Genomic DNA, 24,205 nt, shown 5'->3' with positions numbered 1-24,205 from the left:
GTAGGGTACTATCCTTGTACCAAGTTTGAACGAAATCGCTCCAGGCGTCTCTGAGATATCTGCGTGAACGGACGGACGCACGGACGGACGCACGCACGCACGGATGCACGGACATGACCAAACCTATAAGTCCCCCCGGACGGTGTCCGTGGGGACTAAAAATCTCAGCCATCATTGAACCAACATTTTAGTTGTTTCTGACCATCTACCTGTCTGTAAATCACCACCAAATCAATTGATACCATGCTGAACCCTATATCTTCTGAACACTAGGCTATATTGCTACCATCTTCTAGGCTGACAGTTTGATGAATAATTCCTGATCTTCTAAGTCACTGGAAATGTGTGTCAGTGCATGGTTGAGTAGACTGAAGTACGCACTGTGCGTATGCTCGCAGGTACGCCCAGGGGCCTGCACAGAGCTGACTCATTCAGTCCACATAGTTTCACAATACGACATAGTTTTGACAATTTACTGCTGCATTTTGGAGTAACATTGACTTCAACAGTATTATTAACGGTACAAAAGAATATATTTTCACTACAAAAGAATATTCAAATTATGCATTGTCATGTAAATTACATGCCTGCCATTTTCAAGTCTGGGGAGAACACTGATGAAATATGAAACTCACCATTCCATATTCCCTTTGGAAAACTTTATTTTTCAATTGTCATAAATTTGTATTAAACTTAAAAGACGAGAGTGAAAATATACTCTTCTGTCACAATGATAAATATAATTTACATGATGATTATAGTACCATAACTGCTCATTGTAGAATTTACAAAGACAGCTATAGAAGACATAACATTTTCTCTGAATTTGAAGGAATCGTTCAACTGTGGACTATTTTTACATGATGAAGACAACCTAAAGATCTAAGAATTATTGAATATGTCAATGAATCTCACATCAAATTGCTCTCATACTACGGTGAGCATGGAAGTGTTGTGTGGTCAGATTGTTAAACATTTGAACAGCGTTTTTGTAATAACAGCGGCTTTCTTGTTTAAAGTTCAGTTTCATGACTTTAATAAGAGCAAATGATTGTAGCAGTTACGATCTTGACAACTGTCAGTCCATTTTTCAATAAATTTGAATGTTCATTAGCTGACTTGGTATCATTGAACCAGGTGCTTCTGGACTGGTGTTTCCTCCTAGGGAAGTTTGATTTGCGCAGAACATGCGTAGTACCCATCCGTACCTGTGGAGTACCTCTGAGATATGTGCAAGCTTTGGAAGTGATGCACTCCAAATTTAAAATCTTCAAATGTCTGCAAAAAATAGACAAACATCACATTTACAAATAAGACATATTAAAGTATTACCATAGTAGGTCTCTTCAGGTAACAGGGTGCCTTTTAGGTAGTATGTGCCTCGAAAAGTGAAAGAGTTAAACTTTGTTCAAACTTGAAACTTTCAACCATTCTCTTTCCAAATGGAGAATAAAAATCTGGGGTCACCATGCAAGTTGAAAGAGAAACAAATTACTTAAGATTTCCTAATATTTGAAATTATTCAAAATGGCCACCATCCCTGTTTTATCTCTATGGGGAAACTATAAATTTAAATTTCAGAAAACTACGACTTTCACACAACTCTCATGAAAGATCCAAGGGACTATGTCATGTTTTTTTTTAATTTACTTAGTGAAAGGCAAACATCTGACATGTTTAACCCTTGCACCCCCATTTCCCTGTCTAAAGATCCAACTTTACCATAGAAAACAATGGGATTGGTTCAAACCACGGTGGTGAAAGGGTTTTAAAGCTCTGAAAATGACAATGTTACTAATGTAACGCTGTTACAGGTGCACGAGGTAAGAACATTTATGTCGATAGCCACTTCGTGATCCTCTGTAAAGAATTTACACACACAAAATTATTAAACAAGAACTATTAGTGCAAGATATGGGCAGATTAGTATTAATTTATGCAAATTATATTAATGAGCATTGTTTCGGTATTGAAATTATATGCTAATGATTCTTTTTCAATATAGGATATTCATCTGCCCCAATTGTGCATGATATATACCAGAACTCACAGATAAGATTTTCCTGGCGTCAAAGGACTCTCTCTCTTTCATGTCTCTCTGTCCGTGGCTTTTACTTCCATGCACGCCACCAGCAGCTGGATCCTTCCGGAATAGTGTGTTCATCACAGTGCAGTGTAGTTTAACTTTCTCATATTCTTTCTGCATCAATCCTGAAGACACAAACTTCTCGACAAGATTGTCAGCTATCACCTGCAATCTACAACACAGAAGTCAATCTTGTTTACTGTGTTGAATTACTATTAGCCCTTTGAGCGTCAAAGTCAATTTTTGTTGCCCATATCAAAATATACACCAGTCAACATTTTTTTCAAAATTTTGTAAAAATTATGATAAAAATCTGAAGCCAATAAAATGTGATGTTCATTTGGTCCAAAATTGTTAAAATTACAGAAAAATTCACAAAATTGGTAAAATGTTGCACACTATAATTTTGGTGGGAAAATTGCAGCGCTCAAAGGATTAAAGGGACATAAGCTGTAACTTGTGGCAAGTTTTTCAGTATTCTGCTTCTGTATATCATCTACCATGTCTGACCCTAATCCATTTATCATGCTGAAATTTCAAGTATTCTTTTTGTCAACACAGCTTGCATGTGTGTAGTGATCATTGTTTATTGTTTATAAATGAATTCTAGTCCGGACTTGAAAACAATTTTCAACAATAACAATGTAGATTATACTCATATAGGTTGTGTTGATATGCTAAATACTTGGCATTAAATTACAGTTAAGGGATTCAATGCAGAAAGTGTAGGGAAACCACAAAACAAAAGTTCTGAAAAAATAGACAAAAGATACAGCCTATGGAGCTTTAAGGTAGAATGCGCCCCAAGGACAGATATTTTGACTGTAACATTTTTACAATTTTTTTCTTGCCTACCATGTATGGAGGCTTATCTTAATGGTCGTCTCTTAAAGTAAGAAAAAATATTCACCATCTTAGTTTTTCAAAAATCAAAAAATTTATTCCCTCCCCCACCCCTGAGTTAAAACAGGGATGGCAGCCACAATACCTATGTATCAATCAAGTTCCACTGGATACTATATGATAAAATTGTCTTGTCTCTGTGACAAAATTGCATCATTGTCCGCTGAAAATACCAATGTCTCATACTTAAGAAAAAAGTGCCCAAATGTGTCTCCTATAATACACCTTAGCTAAATTGCATCTCTTTGGGTCAATCTTGATGGGTGTAGCATGCGAACTTGGTACACTTACCCATTGCTGAAACCTGCTTCCACCACTAAACAGTGCTTCAAGATGACTCTATTGTTATAGTCATTTACTATTTGTTCCTTGGACTTTGCTAAATTATTTATTTACTTTGAATGACACTCATTATGGGACATGTTTTAATAAATAATTTCAAAGTACGTAAACAAAACAACAACAGGATTATTTGTTTTGAGCTGCAACATATATTGCCACACCATGTATCTGAAAATAATAGATTTACACCAGAGTTTTTATGAGTCATTTCGTTACGTCAAGTTCATGAACCACACATCCTGGGAAATGTAAATCTACAACAGTCAAACGAGGTTTGTGGAGATGGATGTTAGCAGGTTTGTGATTCTGCAGCTTTCTGTTGTTTTTTTTTCAATTTTTTACTGCAACTTAGGAGTGTGTAATTCTATTGGTCAAGAGGATCAGATTGATTCTTGCAAAACTGACTGACAAAGAGTTAATACATGACAACTTGACCTGCTTGTACACAGACAAGATTCTCTTTGATATTTGTCATGAAAACTACTGACTTCGACCAGCACTGAAAAATGAGTTCAGGAGATGTGCTATAGAGCTGTTTGCAGTTTCAGGTTAATAGTAAATATAACTGCACGTAAACGACATCTGACACTACTGCTTGAAATTCGGACATATTTTATCGTTGCATGCATGGCTGTTGTTGCAGCTTGTAGTCTGAGCCATAAATTATTAGTGTAGTGTGACCTTTAGTATCCATCTTAACACTAGCAGGTTTAATTTTCTTCGTTCTTGCAGAAAATAGGGACAAATATCATTTTTGCATATATTAGTGAAAGAAAAACAAGCGACCTAGCGGCCGATATAGCTCCGCTGTGTTTATGTAGAGAATAACTATTTTTGTCACATGTTGATGAAGAAGCTGGAAATCTTTGATAGCTTAATGCAGTGGCCAGAAAAAAATTGGCTAAAATAGCTGCGAAATACACATTGAAGATTTCATCATACTTTGAATATATCACATAGGGTCATCCCTAAGTACATGTCAACCAAAGCTATCTGATGAGTAGTTTTTTGAGAATAAAATTTTCAGACGAAAAATGGCAACAATTGCCCCCAAAATAAAAATTGCAGATTTGATCATAATTTCAAAAGATCAGATATTAGTAGAAACCTGTATACCAAATTTCAAAGCTATAAGACCAGTACTTTTTGAGAAACACATTTTTTGACCAAAAATGGAAAAAAATTGCACCCAAAGTTCAAAATTGCAGATTTCATAATAATTTCAATAAATATTATGTAGTTCATCTATAGAAACCTGTATACCAAATTTCAAAGCTATCAGATGAGTAGTTTTGGAAATACACATTTTTTGACCAAAAATCGCAAAAATTGCCCAAAAAATACAAAATTACAGATTTCATCAGAAATTTAATATATATTACTTAACTCATCTGTAGAAACCTGTATACCAAATTTCAAAGCTATCAGACCAGTACTTTTTGAGAAACACATTTTTTGACCAAAAATGGCAAAAATTGCCCCAAAAATACAAAATTACAGATTTCATCAGAAATTCAATATATATTACTTAGTTCATCTATAGAAGCATGTATACCAAATTTCAAAGCTATCAGACGAGTACTTTTTGAGAAATACATTTTTTGACTAAAATTGGCAAAAATTGCCTTAAAAATGCAAATTTGCATATTTCTGCACAATTTGAAAAATCTGAAACAGATCATCCCTAGGGACATATGTACCAAATATCAAAGCAATCTGACTGGTAGTTTTGAAGAAGAAGATTTTTAAAGATTTTTTTACCAAAAATGACAAAAATTGCCTTAAAAATACTAATATGCAAATTTCACCACGATTTGAACAAATCTGACTGAAGTCACCCTAAGTAAACTGCATATCAAATTTAAAAGCAATCGGACAAGCGGTTTCAGAGAAGAAGATTTTTTTACCAAAACACCAAAAAATGCCCCAAAAATACAAATATGCAAATTTCACCACGATTTGAACAAACTTGAGTGAGGTCACTCCTATGAACCTCCATACCAAATTTCAAAGAAATCTGACTTGCGATTTCAGAGAAGAAGACCATTGTTGACAGACAGACGGACGGACAGACGACGACGGACAATCAGCCTATCGGATAAGCTCCGTGTCTCTGACAGCGGAGCTAATGATGCCATTTGCGAACAGCACTATTGGATTATGCAATAACCTACAGACACAGAGTCTCTTGACAAAGAAGCACTCACTTATCTGAACCGTCCTGTGGTCTGATTTGTGCATAGAGTACGTCAACCTCACTTGGATCATCGTTCATATACTCAATCCCTTCAACATCTAGCAACAGAGGTTCGTCTTTGAGAAGAGGCCTGCAATGGGTGTGGAATGCGACCGTAAGTTGAAATCAGAATCAAAGAATGGACGCTCACTGAATTCAATAACATTACTGTGTTTATGGCTGGATGCTTTCATCTGTTTAACAACATACTTAGCAAATTCAAAAGCAGACATTGGGCTGGGGGCTTTTTAGAATCGGCTACATCTACTGAGACATTTGTACCCTAAGCTGATGATCTACAGTGAAACACTTCATACACATTCACGTACTGATACGATAAAACCCTTATAATTCAACCACTCCATTAATTTTACCACCCATACTTCTTTGGAAAAGTAATTTTCATTTTACCTACGATAATTATATTTAGTTAGTAAATGAGCAATTTTTCAAGATCTTCCAATTAATTCAGTGGTTTCAAATCATAACTGTTTTTTCTGGTCGAATTATTAGAGTTTACCTGATCATTTCCTCTTCAAACTCCTTCAACATTGCACCAGCCTTGGCCTTAGTGGAAGAGAAAACAAGACTTTGAAAGTTGAATGGCTGTTATGAATCAAAGACTTTATTCGGATTCAGAAAACATAATTTTTCTTTACTTGAATAGTGATTATCTTGTTCATGACTGTATTGACATTAACAAAATTCTACCCAATCATATCATAAACCCTTCCCACCCGTGGTTTGGCCCAAACCAATCGTTATCAATGGTGATTCTAGACCTGTTCACTGAGAACTGGGGGTGAACAAGTTAAACGGAACAAGCAAGCTCACCCTGTAGGTAGTGAAGACATATACGTACAAAGTAGGAATGGCTGCAAACTTACCACTTCTTTTGAATTAAGTAACACCAATGTACCAAATGTGAGATGTAACTTCAGTGGGTTTTGGAATAAACTCTCTTCAATGCCCTGCAACTGAAAATTGTACAAACAGGCGTAAGAAAAAGGTTAAGGTTCCTTTTGGAATTCTTTAATTATCTAAAAAAAACACATTTTGATACTCAAGTTACACTATCCTTACACTGTTGGCAAATTCGACCCTCATACATGTACTGTATGAACACTCATTAAAAGGTTCACTGATTGAAGGGATAATTATGGTAACCTTTGAAAATATTTCCTAAAATTTTTGTCCTATACAAGTACAGTTTCTTCTTCATGCCTTTAAAGTACTTATGTTGATTAGACTTGCCAACACAAGGAATGACAAATGTAGGTACTATATGCAACAAATTCAGTATTCAAGAAACAAATTGGGTACAATATGCAACAAATTGGGTACAAAATGTAACAAATTGGGAACAGATTGTGGGTACAATATACAAAGTTATTGTTGATTACTTCATCTGGACCAGAATTTAGTTTTAAACTATAACATTTTGCCACTAACACATGTAAGCCTGGTTGACAAGTTGAAAGTTGTTAGGCATTTTGACATGGATTTTGAAGAAGAAATTGGATTTTAGAGAAAATTTGAGAACAAGTGTAGTCTTTTTCACTTGGGTACTACACACTTAACAGTACCAGAAGTATTTGCTTACCCCATGGCATTGTCTGAGCACATCCAATCGAAACTCTTCAAACCCATTCTTGATTTCGTCAGTGCATAAAGGTACTGATACAAAATGTGTAAATGGCTGCCTTTGTCTTGCTGAGTCAACAAGAACATCAATTCTTGTCTTGGCTGAAATAATTCCCTTCCTTTCGTTGCCTGTAATCACTGAATTCAAGTGAGAGAAAAAATTTAGATAGATATTGAAAGATATTATCGAAGATTGTACATACCAATCAGAGTGCAATAAATAGTGATGTGTCTCGAATGCTGGATTTGTAAATACAGGTGAACACACTTGAGCAAAGGCTGTACCCTAAACCAAATTATTAAACTTTGCTTACAAATAATACACTTAATCACATGCAGTGAATTTTTCAACACTGCAGAGGTGCAAATGAGTAGGGGAATTACTGTACTCTATTGCCAAGTGGGCATAAGTCATGATGGTAAAGTGTAAATTTTGTTACGGTTAGTGGTCAAGAGAGTGAGTGGGCAGCATAATGACTGGTATTGTGAACAATTAAAAATTGTTAAAAAAACACAACACTGACCTTAGAATTACATATCAATATTGACCTGTGCATTACATATCAATATTGACCTGTACATTACATACCAATATTGACCTGTGCATTACATACCAATATTGACCTGTGCATCATATACCAATATTGACCTGTGCATCACATACCAATATGACCTGTGCATTACATACCAATATTGACCTGTGCATTACATACCAATATTGACAAGTCATCAATTTGAAGTGAACTTTGTGAGCTTACCTATATCTCCTTCCTTTCCAATTTTTGGTATGTGTATTTGTGTTCTGGTTTCTCGTTCTATCCTGTCTTTTGTTTGTCCTTTTCTGCCAATGATATAACTAAAGAAAGCGCTGGGGATATCAATGGCCAGTCGAAACCCTCTCTTTGTTTCCTCAATTGGCAACATGTCACAACCTTCATCCATGTATGCATCCGCATCATTATCCGGAACTAAATTTGATGTCAAAACAAAATATTGCAAAAATACAATTGATAATTTCAATCTTTCAATCTCTTCACTTTTTTATTCCAATTCATGTATACATATATCTAGTACATCCTTTGAAGGCCAGTTCAATTCCACTGTTTCCATTCCTGCATGGCTATGTTCTGATATAATTTGTATTGTACACGAATAATCATTTTACATTTGTTATACTTTCATAAAGCATTTCACTTTCATAAACTAATTTGATTGAAATATTTGATGAAATAAATTATACAAATTTCTGATTGTCTCTGATAATTTGTGGTGGTTTTGTAAAGTTTTTGACATATTGTTAACACATACTGTAGAAATCTTCTTCATCTTCTTCTGGCCGGTGGGTTGACATCTCAACCGGATTTTTACGATAGATCTGTCCATCGATGCAAATAAGAGTTGGTCTGAGGATATCCATGTTTACTGTGGTATATCAAGCAAAAGCTACACTCTCAGGGATCTGCTCACACCAATAATGGTCACCGATGATGAAAACTCACAAGAATTGCCTGTGTAATATGCAAAAAAGAGGAAATGTATGAACTACCATATGGTAATTTGCAAACATGTTTCACAAAAATTTTGCTTGTAATGCAGAATGGCTATGCATACACGGCACGGACAAGCATCAACATTCAGTATAGAATAGAATATTGTGACGAGAATACTAGTACATGCATTACAAACATGCATCACTGCCCTTGGCAACTTGCCCCGCAGACAGCTCTCTCACTCTGTCAAGGCGGCAAACTGCTTGTTTGTTCACATCAGACACAAAGGCATGTATGAATGGTCCGATGTTGCTTATTCTGGCGACGAAAGCCTAATGATGCATATACAACAACAGCCTGGAAGACCAGGTATCTGTTGGTTTACAAGTTACGCGGTCTCCAACCGGAAACAAGCAGAGCTACGTACGTGCGTGTACATGCTACACTAAATTGCGCAGGCATCAGTGGGCTGGGTAGTCGGCTCGATCAATCGATCGCCTGCTCAGTGCTCCACCCTCTAACGCAACTCGGCAGGTGGATAGTCTGGGAAGAGCACTGGGCAGGCGATCGATTGATCGAGCACACTACCCAGCCCTGTGCTACAATACATCAACACTGGACATATGACAGTGGATACTACCTCCATGGGATACTGAAGTTTCACTTGGTAAACAACCCGAGTAAGAAGTGTCGTTTTCGTCATGTTTGACGTTACTTTGTGGATGGAAAGAGAGCGAGTGGAACATAGACCATTGATAGATATCACAAACCTTTCGCAATGCGCTGTAAAACTCCTCACAACCCTTCCATTATTTAACACCACTGAAATGTAGTTTGAGGATATCCAAGGAACGTTACTTCACATGGGGGCAGCCATTTTGGCAATGGAGGCGCCCTTTATCATTTTACGGCCAGTCTCGTTAGGGGCGCACTTCATCTCGAAAAGCCATGACCAAACGCATCTAAGGGAGCCGTCATTATTTACAGCCGGGGGGGGGGGTCGGAGGAATGTCGAGTACCCCCCCTACCAACCCTGATGAATTTGAGTAATCTCCTCTCTAACACAGAAATTTTGACTGCCCCCCGCCCCACTTAGAAAAGTTAAATAACAAGACATGTATTTGTAAATTTTACAAAAATACAGCAATGGTAAACACCTTTCATATCCTGGTGTACCCTGCTAGATTATCATCAGGTATCTCATGATGGTTGAAGAAGATGAAACCAACAAAATGAAATTCAAAGTCATTAAAGTCATTATAAACTGTAGATATCCAGTAATCTGCCATATAGTATTGTTTAATTTGGATGGGTATCATGACAAGGTTTTCACTAAGATATCTGACAAGGCAGAATAGGGCCGTTCACAGTGTACGTCACTGTTCTCTCATTAATATGCAAAAATAAATATTTGTCCGCATTTTTAGATTATGCTTTTGAAAATTACGCATGCAAGAACGACGAAAATACATCTCAGTGGGCGACTGCTAGTGTAACACTGAATACTAAATAACATATTCACGACTCAGAGTACAAGCTGCAAAACCAGCCACGCATGCAACATTCATAAAATTTGTCCGCATTTCAAGCTGTGTGTCCGATGTCGCGCGCGTACAGCTATATTTAGTAACAAACCTGTAACCGTGAACAGCGCTATTTGAAAGTACAGCAAAAGGACACATGGGAGACTTAGGGAGAAAGTGTCAGAGGAGGTTGTACTCTCTCTTGTGTGAAAAAACTTGAGAAATTGATGTGTGCAACTGTACAGTCTGGTGCAATATGAGAGGTGTTTCAATTTGTAATTTTACTAGGTAAAACTCTGAGAACATTGCCCCAAGGGGGGAGCACATACCCCTCTCGCGCATCGAAAATTTTGAGAAATTAATGTGTGAAATGGTGCAATCTGAGAGGAGTTTCATTTCAGTTTGCACCAAAAAATTTAGTAACCCCCCTTCTTTCTCTCCACATTTTGAGCAACCACCCCTTGTAATTTTCAATTTTTTGAGTAACCCCCCTCACATTCTTTGGACCCCCAGGCCGTAAATAATGATGGCTCCCTAACAAATCATTATAGAGTTCTGAAAGCAATATAAAGTATGTATTGTAATAATTTGGAAACTGTACATAAAACATCAAGGGACACAAAATAATCTTTCAAATTAGCGGGTACCAACACACCATGCCATACCCAGGCACAGGGTCTATAAATATATATGTGCGTTGTGAGTATGTAATTGTGGTACCCTTCTATGCTATTAAATTTTGCACTACTATCAGTGGCTTTGTAACCTGGTGTCTTTTTTTGAGACCTTACCAGCATAGAAGAATAAAGAAAATTGGAAACAACAGTTGTACAGAGTAAACGGTTCAATTTCAGTCCTCACCTTAAGTAATATGTGCATCATTAACTCATGCTTCACACAGCAGTACATAATTGATAACATTACAGAAAGGATTGTTAGACACTTTGAGATTCATCAGCTATGATAATCTGTAATGTGTTCACAGGTGTAATGATCATTTAATAAATGGCTTTTGTTTTCATGTGACTTTTGATTGTTATAAACCCTACGCTCACTAACACAGCACTTGGTATAAATCACAAATACACCAGTTAGACTCAAGTTTGAACTCCTTTTCAGCAGGAGTCACTGTTTGATGTCATAGGTCACCATGAGGTCAAGGTTCAAGGTATTAATGACATCCCAATTTGCATAATCTGCTTCTGCTTCATGTAACATGTAAAAGTAATGACAACATATTGCCATTCACAACATCTGTTTATTTCTTTCATTGTTCATGGACTGACATAAATAATACGGCACATGACCGATATAGGCCGGAATGAATCTATACGTACAGAAGTATTATCTGTGTGTATTATTCATTAAAGAGATACAGTCAAATTTGTCCTCAGTGGTCACCCATACTGAGTGGTCATCTCATAACAGTGGTCACTTTCAGGAAGTCCTGTGACATTTCATGTTTTAGTGACCCTTTAACAACTTGCGACCACCACTCCTATGTATTCAGTGGCCGCCTGTACATGGTCTGATTCAGTAGTAGATTGTAATACCTATGCATTATTTATCAATTTATCAATTAATAAATATTCTGAAATACTTTGAAGTACAGGATTATTTTTATTTTGGTAGGTGTAATGTTTTTATATGTTTGTGGTTTTAGAAATTAAATGTCATTTGTAGTTATCAAAGTGTTTTCCCATGTTCACCATTCAGTGCATAGCCTACCAAAAAGGTAGTGCCACATCAACATCTATCCAGACAAGACAAATCCACAGTGGTCTCTTTTTCTTGGTCCCTTGGCTGGCAAAAGACGGAGAACTGACTGCAATTATATTGCAATTATATTAATCACATACAATCATAAAAGACATGAGAGATTTTTGAGACTTGTTGAAAGTATCATCAAGAAATCCATGAAAAAGACTGATTTAAAACACGTGAGAAGTCTTTGTTGAATGGTTTGTAATACTCTGCTAAGGCATTGAAAGCGTTTTTATCAATGTCAGGGTGAGTGCGACCTTTGTTTTTGCCGAGACAATACCTTTCAGGTCTCTTTAAACAGAAAAACCCCTTCTCTTTATCGAAATAAAAGCTATCTTCAAAGAAGAAGGGCTCAATGTCTAGAAAAGACTGTAATTTCACCATTTCTCTTGCTGGATTAGATTTAAATATTTCTCCGTCGACGACATGGATTTGCGTCAGAGGAAAAACATTCAGCCAATTACGTAGATATTTCACATAAATGCCATTTTCTACAACAGCGCTATTCTCGTTGATGTTCCCATTTGCGTCTAAGATCGTGGACTCAAACGTGTCATTCACCAGATATCCTGCTTTGAAATATCGTTCAAGTCTTGTTTTTTCTTTCTGGTATTTTTCTGAATTGTGTGCTTTCCTCTGTATTGTCCTTTCAGCGTTGATTGTATGCTTGTAAGTGTGAACATAATCAGAGATGGCCCGTTTTGTAGGCTCGCATGCGACGATGATTATTTTAGTTTTCGGTGAAAATTCCTTGTAAATCTTCCCTGGAACGTCTGGTTCTACAAAGTATCTTGGTGTTTTTTCAACAGTGATCTGGTCATCCCGAGCTGGTGGCATCTGTTGTATGTACCAGTCAATTCCGTTGGCGTAGTAGCGATCAAAATAGTGGACTTCTAAATCCCTGGCTACCACCGATGGATGGAAATTCAGGAATGAACGAAGCGGTCCTGTTCCACACTTCTTGATGCCAACAATCATAGCCTGGGGAATGTGTCTTTTGAGCTTGTCGTTTTGATTGTAAACGCGGCCAACTTTACCAAACTTATTGACTGAGACGGAACTGCCTTCTCGACCTCCATTCATCTTTGATTCAGATCTATGGCTTGTAAATGACAGAGGTCGTCCGATGGGAATTAAAGTAAAATACACAAATATGGCTATGGCGAGTGATACCAGGACAAAACCAATGCTTTTTAAAGTGAGCTGGGATACCATGATGACCTCCCTTGCGAAAGGAGGCGATGACAAGGTAGAAATGAAGTGGAATGAGTGCTGTGTCACATCAAGTGTGTTCTTGATCCCTGTAATTCTGTAACCTTGCTATTCAACATCTTTTCATCTGTAAGTATTTCCCACATTGAGGTTTGAAAAATACTATCCGGTACCTGAAAAAAAAATGTGATAAAATAAGTAAAACAGAGAAAGTGAATACTTATTAGTCGTCACTTGGATAAACTTAACTTCATTGGATTAAATTAATTGTTCCAATAATCAAAGATCTGTTAATGACCCTTACAGAATCTGTTTGCTACAATGTAAACAATCATGCCGAGTCTCAACACTACTTCAGTTATCACAAAAACAAAAGTACGTCATCATTTGCCCTTGAGGGTGCTGTAACAAAGTTTGCACTACCATATGAATGTTTTCAATGTAAGTGCAGAAGACAGTAAAAATAGGCATGCAAAACTGTAAGGACTGTAGTTAGACAATGTTTTATTATATACAATTGCTACTTCCTTTCTGAGTTGAGAATGATTTTCTAAATAATTCAAAATCAGAAATGAGAAAAGCACTTTCTTAAGGATACTTTTTTGAAAATCTTCTAACAAGTCAAGGAGTTTCTCTATTCAAAGGGATATGCCTGGCTTTATTTTGGAATCCCTGATTGTATAAGTCTAGAGGAAATTATGTGATATCTATAGTTTTTGTGGCAGCTATCAAAAGGAAATGCGAAAAAATTAATTAAACATGATTGCAAGACTGACTATACTCTTCTAAAATAACATTTACTAAATGGTGCGGATGTCAGAGCATGCTGTGTTTAGTGCAGAGGGTTTAACTCAAGCATGGGTAGGTTTGATGGAATACAAATATCAAATGTGTTTTTGTCAATTTTATTTACACTACAGTGCTCACATAGAGCTTTTCAGGTAGAATGTGCATCGGGACAAAAATTTGACTCAGACTTCTACAATATTATTTTGGCCAACCAGTTGTGGGGGCTTGTTTTGAAGCTTATGGAGTAAATAAGGATTTAAACAGCCTGGCTTTGAGAACATCTTGAACACCCCCCCCCCCACACACACACACCCCCCAAGAGATAACACAGGGATGGTGGCCATTTTGAATTTCAAATATTGGTAATTATTTTACCATGCCCTGTCCATTGCGTTTAATTGGTCGAGCTGAACCACGTGACTGCCCACAAATACACAGTAATGGTTTGTTTTCATGTCCATGAATATGAATAATTTTGTAAACATAGTAACTTTACGGTTAAAACGAAAATTGTGATTTGTGCAAAATTCATAATCAACCACGAAATAAAATGAAACATTTGTGGGCCAAGTTTTTTTTCAAAAAAATCTCCTGTTTGCAAAATTTTTGCAGCACGCGCACTACTCAATGACAGGTTCTGGGGCCCTGTTGTCATTCGCATGGGAATTTTCGCAAATTTTGATGGTTTTTCGGCATTCCTTGATAATAGAATTGAAATAACAGACTCCGCACTGACCATTAACATTTATTTATGGGCGCGGGCGAGAGGAAAGCCAAATTAATGGGCTCGGCAAGCCTCGCTCGTTAATTTTTGGCTTTCCTCTCGCCCTTGCCCTTTATTTCTATAATATTGGGTAATCTCTCTACTATGAGTACCAAAATTTTCATCGTAACCCTCAATCATTATTCTTTGAAGGAGAATGGTTGACAGTTTGCTTAAGGAAAGTCTGAACAATAGTTTTAAGTCTTTCATTTTCGAGGCATGACCTACCCGGATGATTTCATTGGCATCTTTCCTTACTCCTATGTTTCTTGTTGCTAATCTCAGGTGACAGGTTACAAGGATTGAATTAAATGTATGCCAAATGATTTCATCCAGACAGATATTAGATAAACAAAAAAACTTTTTTTCAGATTTTTCTGGTAAAGCAGTAGAGGTGACAGTTGATTTTTTTAAAAATTATACCCAGAACTGAGTAACATTGTGTATCTCCATGGACAAACAAACAATAAGTAATGTCTAATACACATGATTGCATATACAGGTACCATTTACATTTGTAAATGAAGCTTTTCAGAGTAGAACACGAAAATGTTAAAAATAACATGCTTGACAAAAGTGCTGACCCTGAACTGTATACTTACACTTTTCAGCACTGTTGTCCAGCATATTTTTTTTAACATTTTCATGTTCTACTCCAAAAAGCTTCATTTACTAATAAATATGCTACCCAGCTAGTGGGACCTAATGGTTCAGCCTTTTCATTTTACTTTTCTCCATGTTTTGGTTTCTTTGCCAGTATCCCGACACATTTCACGCAATGGTCTGACAACTTTGATCTGTGTAATATTGTACCGTAATTATCAAGTAGATTGTCTTGCACTTTAAAATAGAAACGACATGTTACAATGAACAACACATTTGTTATACTGTAGGGAATCGTCCTAAAAGTTGGAAGATCGTCTATGCAGCCGACACGAACATGAACTGTCTGATACCGGTTACCAAATACTATGAAAAATAGTAAAGAATGAGCTACAAAATCACTATCAGTTTTAAGTTGCTGGTAGAGTAAGTCAGTGACTTATTATAAAATACTATAAAAATAGTAGAAAGTGAGCAACCAGCGGCTGAAAGTTAGTCGAGGAAACCTTAAACTTGTACACTATGCATATCATTAGCATCTCATTGTCGGCTACATGGACAGTGTGCCCGGCAGGTTACATGGAGTATTCAGAGTGCAGTCATAATCCTTCCACTGTGATGGAGGGACTGTGGCGATGACCCCAATGACCCGAGCGCGTTCGATACACCCCACAAGTGCCGCTGCGATATCACAGCTAGTTGTTTAGATGTGTAGATAGTTCAGCTTTGCTGCAATCCCATAGCCCAAACTTTCCTCGATGATTTTATTGGGGATGTTGTATGATTGGGAATGGGCCATACAAAATCGTTGGGAAGAGTTGCGGACCACAGTCTACACTTTCCGTAGCTGCAGTACAGTAGCTCGAGGTTTTGCCTGGGTATTTGGGTCGGACGGCAAAAACAGGCAAAACCTCGAGCTACTGTACTGCAGCTACACTTTCCGGTGTTCACATGGATATACTCTAAATATAGGGCTACACCGGACGTTGTCCAGAATATGTCCGCACGTACTTTTGATATGATACCGTATACAAACGCTGCATTACGGCTGTAGAGTATTGCCTGGACGACAATACATCCCTAGACCCTTCCTACCTCCATGCCTTGTCCCAGAGTTGGCTACTAGACTGAGTACGACATTGTTTACTCAAAATTGAAGTGTAAATGTTTACGTGCTATAAAGGTACAGGGAGGGATGTTTATGCATGACTATCCGTTCCGTTGTCGTCTGATTTCATCTTCAATACTATTTACCTTTCGATCTGTCGAATTTTGAGAAATATGATCACACTACGGTTGTAAGGAACGCATCATTGTTCATGATGGGAAGGCTTCCTCCCAAACTGCTGACTGTCTCGAGTTTTCCATGCCATGCATGCTGTGAACCAGGGTCCCTGCCACTCACCAGTCCGGGTCAGCTCCAAAATTGGAGACGCTATACCATAATATTTCCCCCCCTCTCATTAGCCAATCAGCGACCAGCGCGCCATCAGTAAAAATTATATTTCCTGGCAACCTCCACATGCGTCCTTCGTTACGTACGCCATACTGTGTCGAACTCCCGCGTTCAGAATACCCCATTTGTATCGGAGATGGCAGCGATACAAATTCTACCGTATGGGGAACAGTTGTGTGGCCACTCTGTCGACACATTTTCAAAATCGCGTACCATTTTTAGTCTGCGTTTGACAACTACAAAACAGGTATCGTTTTAAAGCTCTGACATTGCTCTTCTTTCTTGCAAAATGTTATACGCGTACCTACACAAATAACCTTTATAACAGTATTTCTAATAGAGATGACGAACATCGACAAAATGATTCTCGGTACTTGAGCGAAATCGATAAACTGGGGGTAGAAATGAATCGTCAATATTTCGAATATTTGTTCACTAATCGGACTCCTTGTTGGACATGACCTTCTGCAGAACACGTGGATTATGTTGACTGTCGAAATTCGTCGAAATTCACAAGACAGGGGCTTAATAAGCGGCCCAAAACTGCCGATCACACTTGGTGGGTAATTTGTGACCCAGCGTGACCTGTACTTTATTAATGATGTAATCTGGTCGATGATTGGCTGAATGCCGGAATACATTATCATAATGAGTAATAGTCTCGGTTACCCAGACTCCTCTGCGCTACCGGCGAGAAGAGAGTCTGGGGAAATGCTATGGCACGGTTTGTAACACAAAATGGCCGCTGACAGAATTACGGACAGACGCTGATTGGCTTATCCGTCAGTATGACCCTGGGTCACTGCAACTCGACTGAAAACATGGAGACGACGCAGCGGAGACGACACATGCTGTAAGTGACTCTCGGCAATGTCTGTGTGTGTGATTTGTTGTCTTTTCATAAGAGACCGTAGCTGCAGTACAGTAGCTCGAGGTTTTGCCCGGGTATTTGGGTCGGGCGGCAAAACCAGATGGTTTTGCAGTCCGACCCAAATACCCAGGCAAAACCTCGAGTCGAGCTACTGTACTGCAGCTAGGAGAGTTTGTGCAATTGTGGAAAAGATCGCAAAAAATTGAGAGATTGGCGACTAGAAAAAAAAGAATGTTTCCATGTACACCAAATGCGGTATGTATGCAATATACGGTGGTTTCAACTGGGTTCGAACTCACAACGTACGGTACCCAGTCTCCTATATAGCGGAGATATATCTTTAATAGCTATCGATACTAATCACTACCGACCACATACATGTCATCTGTCTTTCCTTCTACCTCCATGATCTGTCTAATGAGTGTTGCCATAAACAGTGAACCACAGTCCCTCTATGGGACTGTGAGCGAACCCATACTTTTGCAAGTTAATTACGTTGCCTACACACTTCTGAAACTTGACCGGAAAAAACTTCCAAACACCTCGCGCAGGAAAATATCACCACAAAGATATTTTTCAAACTTCCCAAAGTCTTACATAACGAGAGGTTGATAGTGCTACTAAGCACGTTTTTTTCAAACACTGTCATGATTGTTCGCCCTATTCTGTGCATCTATATCACAAGACTCAGAAACTACCATGTGGCCCTCAACTGTCTAAGTGCTGCCCTAAGCTTATGGCAGTGTGACCAAATGTTAAATGATATTCTACAGAGGAAACAAGATGAGGGAAAATCAAGCCAATTCACGTATCCAATTTTCATCAGAGTATGTGTTCATTTAGAGATAACTTGCCATATGTTTATGGATCCATTGCAGATCTCTCAAGTAACCACTTCCTGTATCACCCCAAGACAAGTTATGAAGTGAACAAAACAGACACTACAACACAAAAGGTATGTATATTTTCTGTTAAGTTTGATTTTCAAGGCTATTATACCTGCGGTATTGAAGACCATACAATTTTGTACATTTTATTTTTGCTATATCATATACACTTGTGATTCTGATGTGTCTGTACTCTAACCACTCAATTTTCAAAAAAAAAAGAATCGCCAAATGTGACACCACTCAAATTCTACATCTGATGTTATTTTGGACACTGTCTTACTACTTGCACTTTTAAGGTTCAGCTTGTGAATTTTAACCAAAATTGTTAAAACTGTGATCATAACAATTTTATTCTTATTAACTTTTAATGTGATAGAATCTTATAGAATACTATTTGTGCTTTTAATTACATTGTATATATTCAATAGATAGAAACCAATGTCTGTTTTTTTAATGTGATACAGGTAATAACAACTCCGACCCGTATTCCCAAGCCTGATATATCCTATGGTATGGAGAGAGATGCTTGAGGCATTGGAGATATGCTATGCTTGTCTATTATTCTAGTCACAAGATCAAGTATAGACTTGAGGGTTTTCTTCTCCAAGCAAGTACCGAAGCACTGTTGTCACCATGGCTCAGTCATCAAATAACCTGGAATAGGTTCATTAACTTATCGAGAGGAGAAGGAAATAATTTTGACGGTTACTATGTCATGGAACTCCCAAATAGACTTGCTGAGAAAAGAATGAAATCATTGGGACTAAATCACACCAGTGCTGCTGTTGCCAGGATCGGAAAGACTGTGTTGTACTGTGATGACATTGAGAACTTCAGAGAAGCATTAGCTTCAAGAACTCGATGTTGCATTTCAGTCAGGAACACATACAAAAGCTAGTGTTGATAGTGAACATATATGAGGAGTTGAAACATAAGTCAGGGAGGGCACATGATCATTTCCCAAACTTTATGCTGACATTTTCTGTAATATTGATCCCAAAGAATAACACAGGTGGATAAATGGAAAGTAAAAAGAATACTCAACTAGTAAATGGGCATTCTGAAAAAGTGCACTCACAGGCTGTTGTAATTGTGTGCATTTGTGAGATTTGAATTTTTTTGCTATCACAGAACATCTGTTTGAACATCGCATTGCAAATTACCACCAATTTCATTCCGCTCTAGAGATTTCATTGCTGAACATGGATTTTTGTGTGCTATCTTGACTGATTACTCTGATTACTTTTATTGGCATCTTGCAGACACCAACAAGGAACACAAGTGAGGAAACAAGATCCTTTCATTTTGATTCATGTGTTCCATTGTTAAACCCCATGCTAAAGTACAATGTAGGTCTGTGATGTAAACATACAGACATCAAGACAGGAACATTACAAGTCTTGACTTGTAAGGGAGTGTTAATTTTTTACATCTGGGGGAGGGGGATTTTGATTTTTTCCAGGATTATTTTTGGGTGACCCACCCTTCAAATTCTTGAGGAAAATACATGCGCCCCACCCCTGTCAATATGTATGTCATATTTATTGACATGGGTTAGTCAAAAGTAAATAAAGATTTCAAATATTCTCAATACATCTTCTGAGTTTTGTGTAAATCAATAACTTTTATTACAATATTGGAGGCCACCAGCCCAAAAGTGTACATGTCACATAATGAAGTTCAGGTATGGAGGGAGCAAAATCATCAATCACAAAATGAATAAATAAATAATACTGCCTTTAACAAAACACAGAGTAGTTCTCATGATACTCATTCAAATGCAGAGTTTGACCTTTCGAAAGCATGACACATAGACTTGGCTTAATTTTGAATGACTGTCTCATTCTGGTCTAGTAACAGTAAAGAAAACTTTGCACTGTAGGCAGTGTGTAATAGTATTTGGATAAATATTGGACTCTGAGATCACTATACAGTGGGGAGATCACAATACACTGGGAAGACCAAGCAAAATTGAAATTTGTTTTGAATATAACTACACAGTAAGGCCAGGGAAAAAAAATTGTTCATCCAAATCGCCACTTCTACTTTTGCAGATTTGGAATTTTATGTTTTTGAAATTTTGAAAATTTGTTTACTAGGTGGGCTTTTGAAGCTTGCCCCCTAGTGGATCTGCACAACTATTGCTTGTATCCACCATTTGTGTTTAATACATGTTTATTCTAGATCTGCTGCACTCCTGCATGCAATTCACTCTGTTATTGAAGAGTGTTGCAAAATCTTGACCAGGTTATCATTACCAGTGAAATTACTGGTAGATTTTGCTGGTTTGGAAAAAAAAAATTGCTAGCCGCTTCTGAAGCTTGGCGCAAAAAATCTGATGAACAAGAATTTTTTTCCCCTGGGCTAAAGATAGCTGCAGTCATAGCTCTCGTGGGTTGTACCGGAAAAAAACAAGCGCTACAGATCCTACCTATGCCAAAGTACATATTCTAAGCGAACGGAATTCCGTTTGCGCCTCTGCATGCTTTTCTCCCGCTCTGGTCTTATTTTCTTGGCTTTTTCACATTCAGACCAAATTTAGTACCTACCCTGACAAAACAGTCTTGCTGTTAGTACATCCAACTGGAGCACTGCAAAGTAAATCAAAGTTCTGTTGCTGTCTGTCGATGTCCATTAATCATCACAGGGCAAGCCAAGATGGCAATGTGTGAATGGATTAATGGACATCAACCAGTAAATTTTTGATTTACTCTTCTCTGCGCCTGTTGGATCTACTTACAGTAAAGACACTTTTTAGGGTAGGTACTAAATATGGTCCGAACAGTAAGTAAGCCAAGAAAATGAGACCATAGCTGGGAGAAAAAAACATGCAGAGGCACAAATGGAATTCTGTTTGCTTAGAGTAGGTACTTACACATGGGACATGGGTAGGATCTGTGGCTCTCGTTTTCTCATGCAGCTAGCCTAACACCAATCCTTTTGCTCTACAGCCCTCTAAGTCCAGCATTCCAGATCTTGTTCAGCATAGACATATTGAAAACCATGACACTTTTCTGAATGCAAGTATGTTAAGTTGTATGTAAATCCTAATAGTTTCACTCTAATTTTTCACTAATGATTTTCCACACCACTGAGGCAATATGTGAATCAAACACAAACTCTGTGAGTGTATCGTCCTTACAATGAATGTAGGGAATATTGTCTACAATATCAGAAATGACAGCATCTGTCAACCTAGTCATTACTATTGATGAAATCAAAGCCTAAGACATTTAATCTCTATATGTGGTCAGTTCTTGTTTGATGATCCGTTGTTGTTCGTCAGTAATACTACTAATCAGGTGCTCATGTTGTCTGGCATCCTTAGCAGCTGCACAAAGTTCCTCATTGTTAAGTCTCTCTGCGATCAAACCAGAACGTATAGGGCATTCCCCACAGTCACATTGCCCATAGCAAATGTCTGATTCCTGTACAAAGCCTTCAAAGGATCTAGAAGCTCCCCAATGAATGGACATGTAGACATCAGGGGCATCCACTCCATACTGAATGCAACAGTAGCTATGATTACTCTCAACTTAGATTCAGTCTTGCTGAATGATTTTCAACCAATCATGTTTCACTGGTGTGGAGTGGTGGTACATGGTAAACAGTGCATTCTGAAATGTTGGTGACCCAATCCATGATTCTTCATTTAATTCAATGATAAAATACTTGTAAAAATAAGCACAAGAATTGATATTTCTGCAGTAAATTATGTGGTTCTTAGTTAGCGTCTTCATGCATCTCAGAGATTCAAAAAGCCAAGAGAATGTGTCAGCAATTGATGTTGGAGCCTGTATTGTTTGGTAGAATATATTGTGGCGGTCAAGATCACATCTCACCAGCTCACATTTTTCCATGCATAACATTTTCTTTATTTCAGATCTGGAGTTGCTGTTACAGTGAGTGCTACCATGTTAGCTCTTGGAAGAAGACTCTGTAGTTCGCCAATGTGAGCATAGTATTTTACCCTGTACAAGTAAAAATAAAAATAGACATGTCAACATTTTTATGAGTGGGAGATCATAAAGCTGTGTGTGGTCATCTCTATCTCAGCAGGATTAGTAATATTTCATATCAATTTTCAAATTGAAGTGTTTTCTGTTTTCATTGTGCTGAATATGATGATTATCATTGCCACTTCACTCAATTCTCATGCAAAATTGGTGATTTTACCATTATACAATATTTCTTCAAAATACTGAAAAATCTGATGGCAGCTACATTCCTCACTCAGACATTCAATGTGATAAAAGTTTTGAAGTATAACTGAATAATTTATACTATGTATACACACACAACGTAGACATATATTTTTATATACACGTTATTAATTATTGACACATACCACTGAACAACACAGTGTGCTTCATCGACAACTATGGAAAGGTGTCTCTGTACTTTGATTGGCATAGATGATTTCTTCAATTACCACTAAATAGCATTTCTGGACTGAGTAGCATGATGGCACTATCTCTGTCTGTGAATGAAAAATATGTAATACTGTATTTATGAAGACTGCAGTTGAATATGTCATATTGGGAAAATACACATGTTATTTATAGAATGAAATGACAAATCGTATGTAGTTTTGCATTTTGTATTTTGTCCTTCAATAGTTGATACTGCCATTGATAATAACTGTTTTGCACACCCTTACATGTAACACCACACCATCGCAGTACTTGACAATATAACTGTACATGTCTGAGAAAGTTTCGAGTCATATTATTATATGCCAGCTTACACCCATATGGGATGCATGAAAACACTTATTGAGAGATAATATTTCATAAAAGTAATGCAGTTCAGTTTCTATTAAATACATCAAGGTAGTAGGTTTTAAATAACATATGGTCCCACAAGTCTTGATAATAGATTAGTGGATAGATAGTTGCAGCATTCTCAAATTAGGTGATATGATTTATTTGACATTACCATACATTTTACAAATAAAAAAATGGAATTACACATGATCATATAAACAAACCTGTAATAGAGCCTTGTCTTGATCACTCAGCTGTACTGTACGTTGAGACGCTTCACCTGGTCAGCCATAAGGGACACCAGTGTTGAGATCTAAAACAACCTTGTGGTTCATCAGAGGATTGTTGTGATATTCATTTAGTATGTTCAGTAACAAAGCATAGATGATAGTTTTTCAATAGCCGGTCAGCAATACTGCCATGACTTCACTGCCATTCACTAGATGCTTTAAGCACTCCACTTGTTTATCCTGATGGAAATGTATTTATAAAAAATACCAACAAGGTTTTAATAGGCTCTATGTTTAGTTATGAAAGCACAAGATTGATATAAAAGTCATCAATGTAGACAGGATTCTTGAGGCTTCAAGTATTGTCACTTTGTTTTTTTGGCTCTCTTACTTACACCATAGACCCATTACCCTTTGCTCCAGTGTATATGCTTACACACACACACACACACACACACACACACACACACATACACACACACACACACAAAACAACAACAACAACAACAACAACAACAATATAGCAGAAATAATTGAAGTATTTTTTTTGGTACATGGGGTTGTGCACATATCTACTTATGAAAAATGATCGTACAATTTTTGCAGCTAAAGCTTTATTTTTAAAATAACTGTGAAC

At 37.4% G+C, this 24,205-nt stretch overlaps 2 protein-coding genes and 1 long non-coding RNA gene across 3 annotated transcripts; 1 reads left to right on the top strand and 2 right to left on the bottom strand.

Moving 5' to 3' along the window:
• Positions 1-637: 637 nt before the first annotated feature.
• Positions 638-9,600, bottom strand: LOC139119275 (activating signal cointegrator 1 complex subunit 1-like). Its single transcript, XM_070682982.1, has 9 exons — positions 9,472-9,600; positions 8,520-8,719; positions 7,970-8,179; positions 7,171-7,349; positions 6,455-6,544; positions 6,088-6,134; positions 5,539-5,658; positions 2,051-2,258; positions 638-1,278 (listed from the first exon to the last, which is right to left on the bottom strand). Exons 2-9 carry the CDS (start codon positions 8,626-8,628, stop codon positions 1,162-1,164), a joined length of 1,080 nt encoding a protein of 359 aa, XP_070539083.1. The 5' UTR covers positions 8,629-8,719; positions 9,472-9,600; the 3' UTR covers positions 638-1,161.
• A 1,862-nt stretch (positions 9,601-11,462) lies between these two features.
• LOC139119273 (heparan sulfate glucosamine 3-O-sulfotransferase 1-like) lies at positions 11,463-17,344 on the bottom strand. The gene is made up of 2 exons (XM_070682981.1): positions 16,610-17,344; positions 11,463-13,373 (listed from the first exon to the last, which is right to left on the bottom strand). Exon 2 carries the CDS (start codon positions 13,201-13,203, stop codon positions 12,130-12,132), a length of 1,074 nt encoding a protein of 357 aa, XP_070539082.1. The 5' UTR covers positions 13,204-13,373; positions 16,610-17,344; the 3' UTR covers positions 11,463-12,129.
• A 97-nt stretch (positions 17,345-17,441) lies between these two features.
• On the top strand, positions 17,442-20,165 carry LOC139119274 (uncharacterized). Its single transcript, XR_011548882.1, has 3 exons — positions 17,442-17,664; positions 18,561-18,637; positions 19,037-20,165. It is a non-coding gene; the product is annotated as an uncharacterized lncRNA (long non-coding RNA).
• The last annotated feature ends 4,040 nt before the right edge of the window (positions 20,166-24,205 follow it).

This window comes from Ptychodera flava, chromosome 19 (assembly GCF_041260155.1).
Source record: "Ptychodera flava strain L36383 chromosome 19, AS_Pfla_20210202, whole genome shotgun sequence".
Classification (NCBI taxonomy): Eukaryota; Metazoa; Hemichordata; class Enteropneusta; family Ptychoderidae; genus Ptychodera; species Ptychodera flava.
The sequence above is the reverse complement of the archived record's forward strand: the minus strand, read 5'-3'. Positions and strand labels throughout refer to the sequence as shown.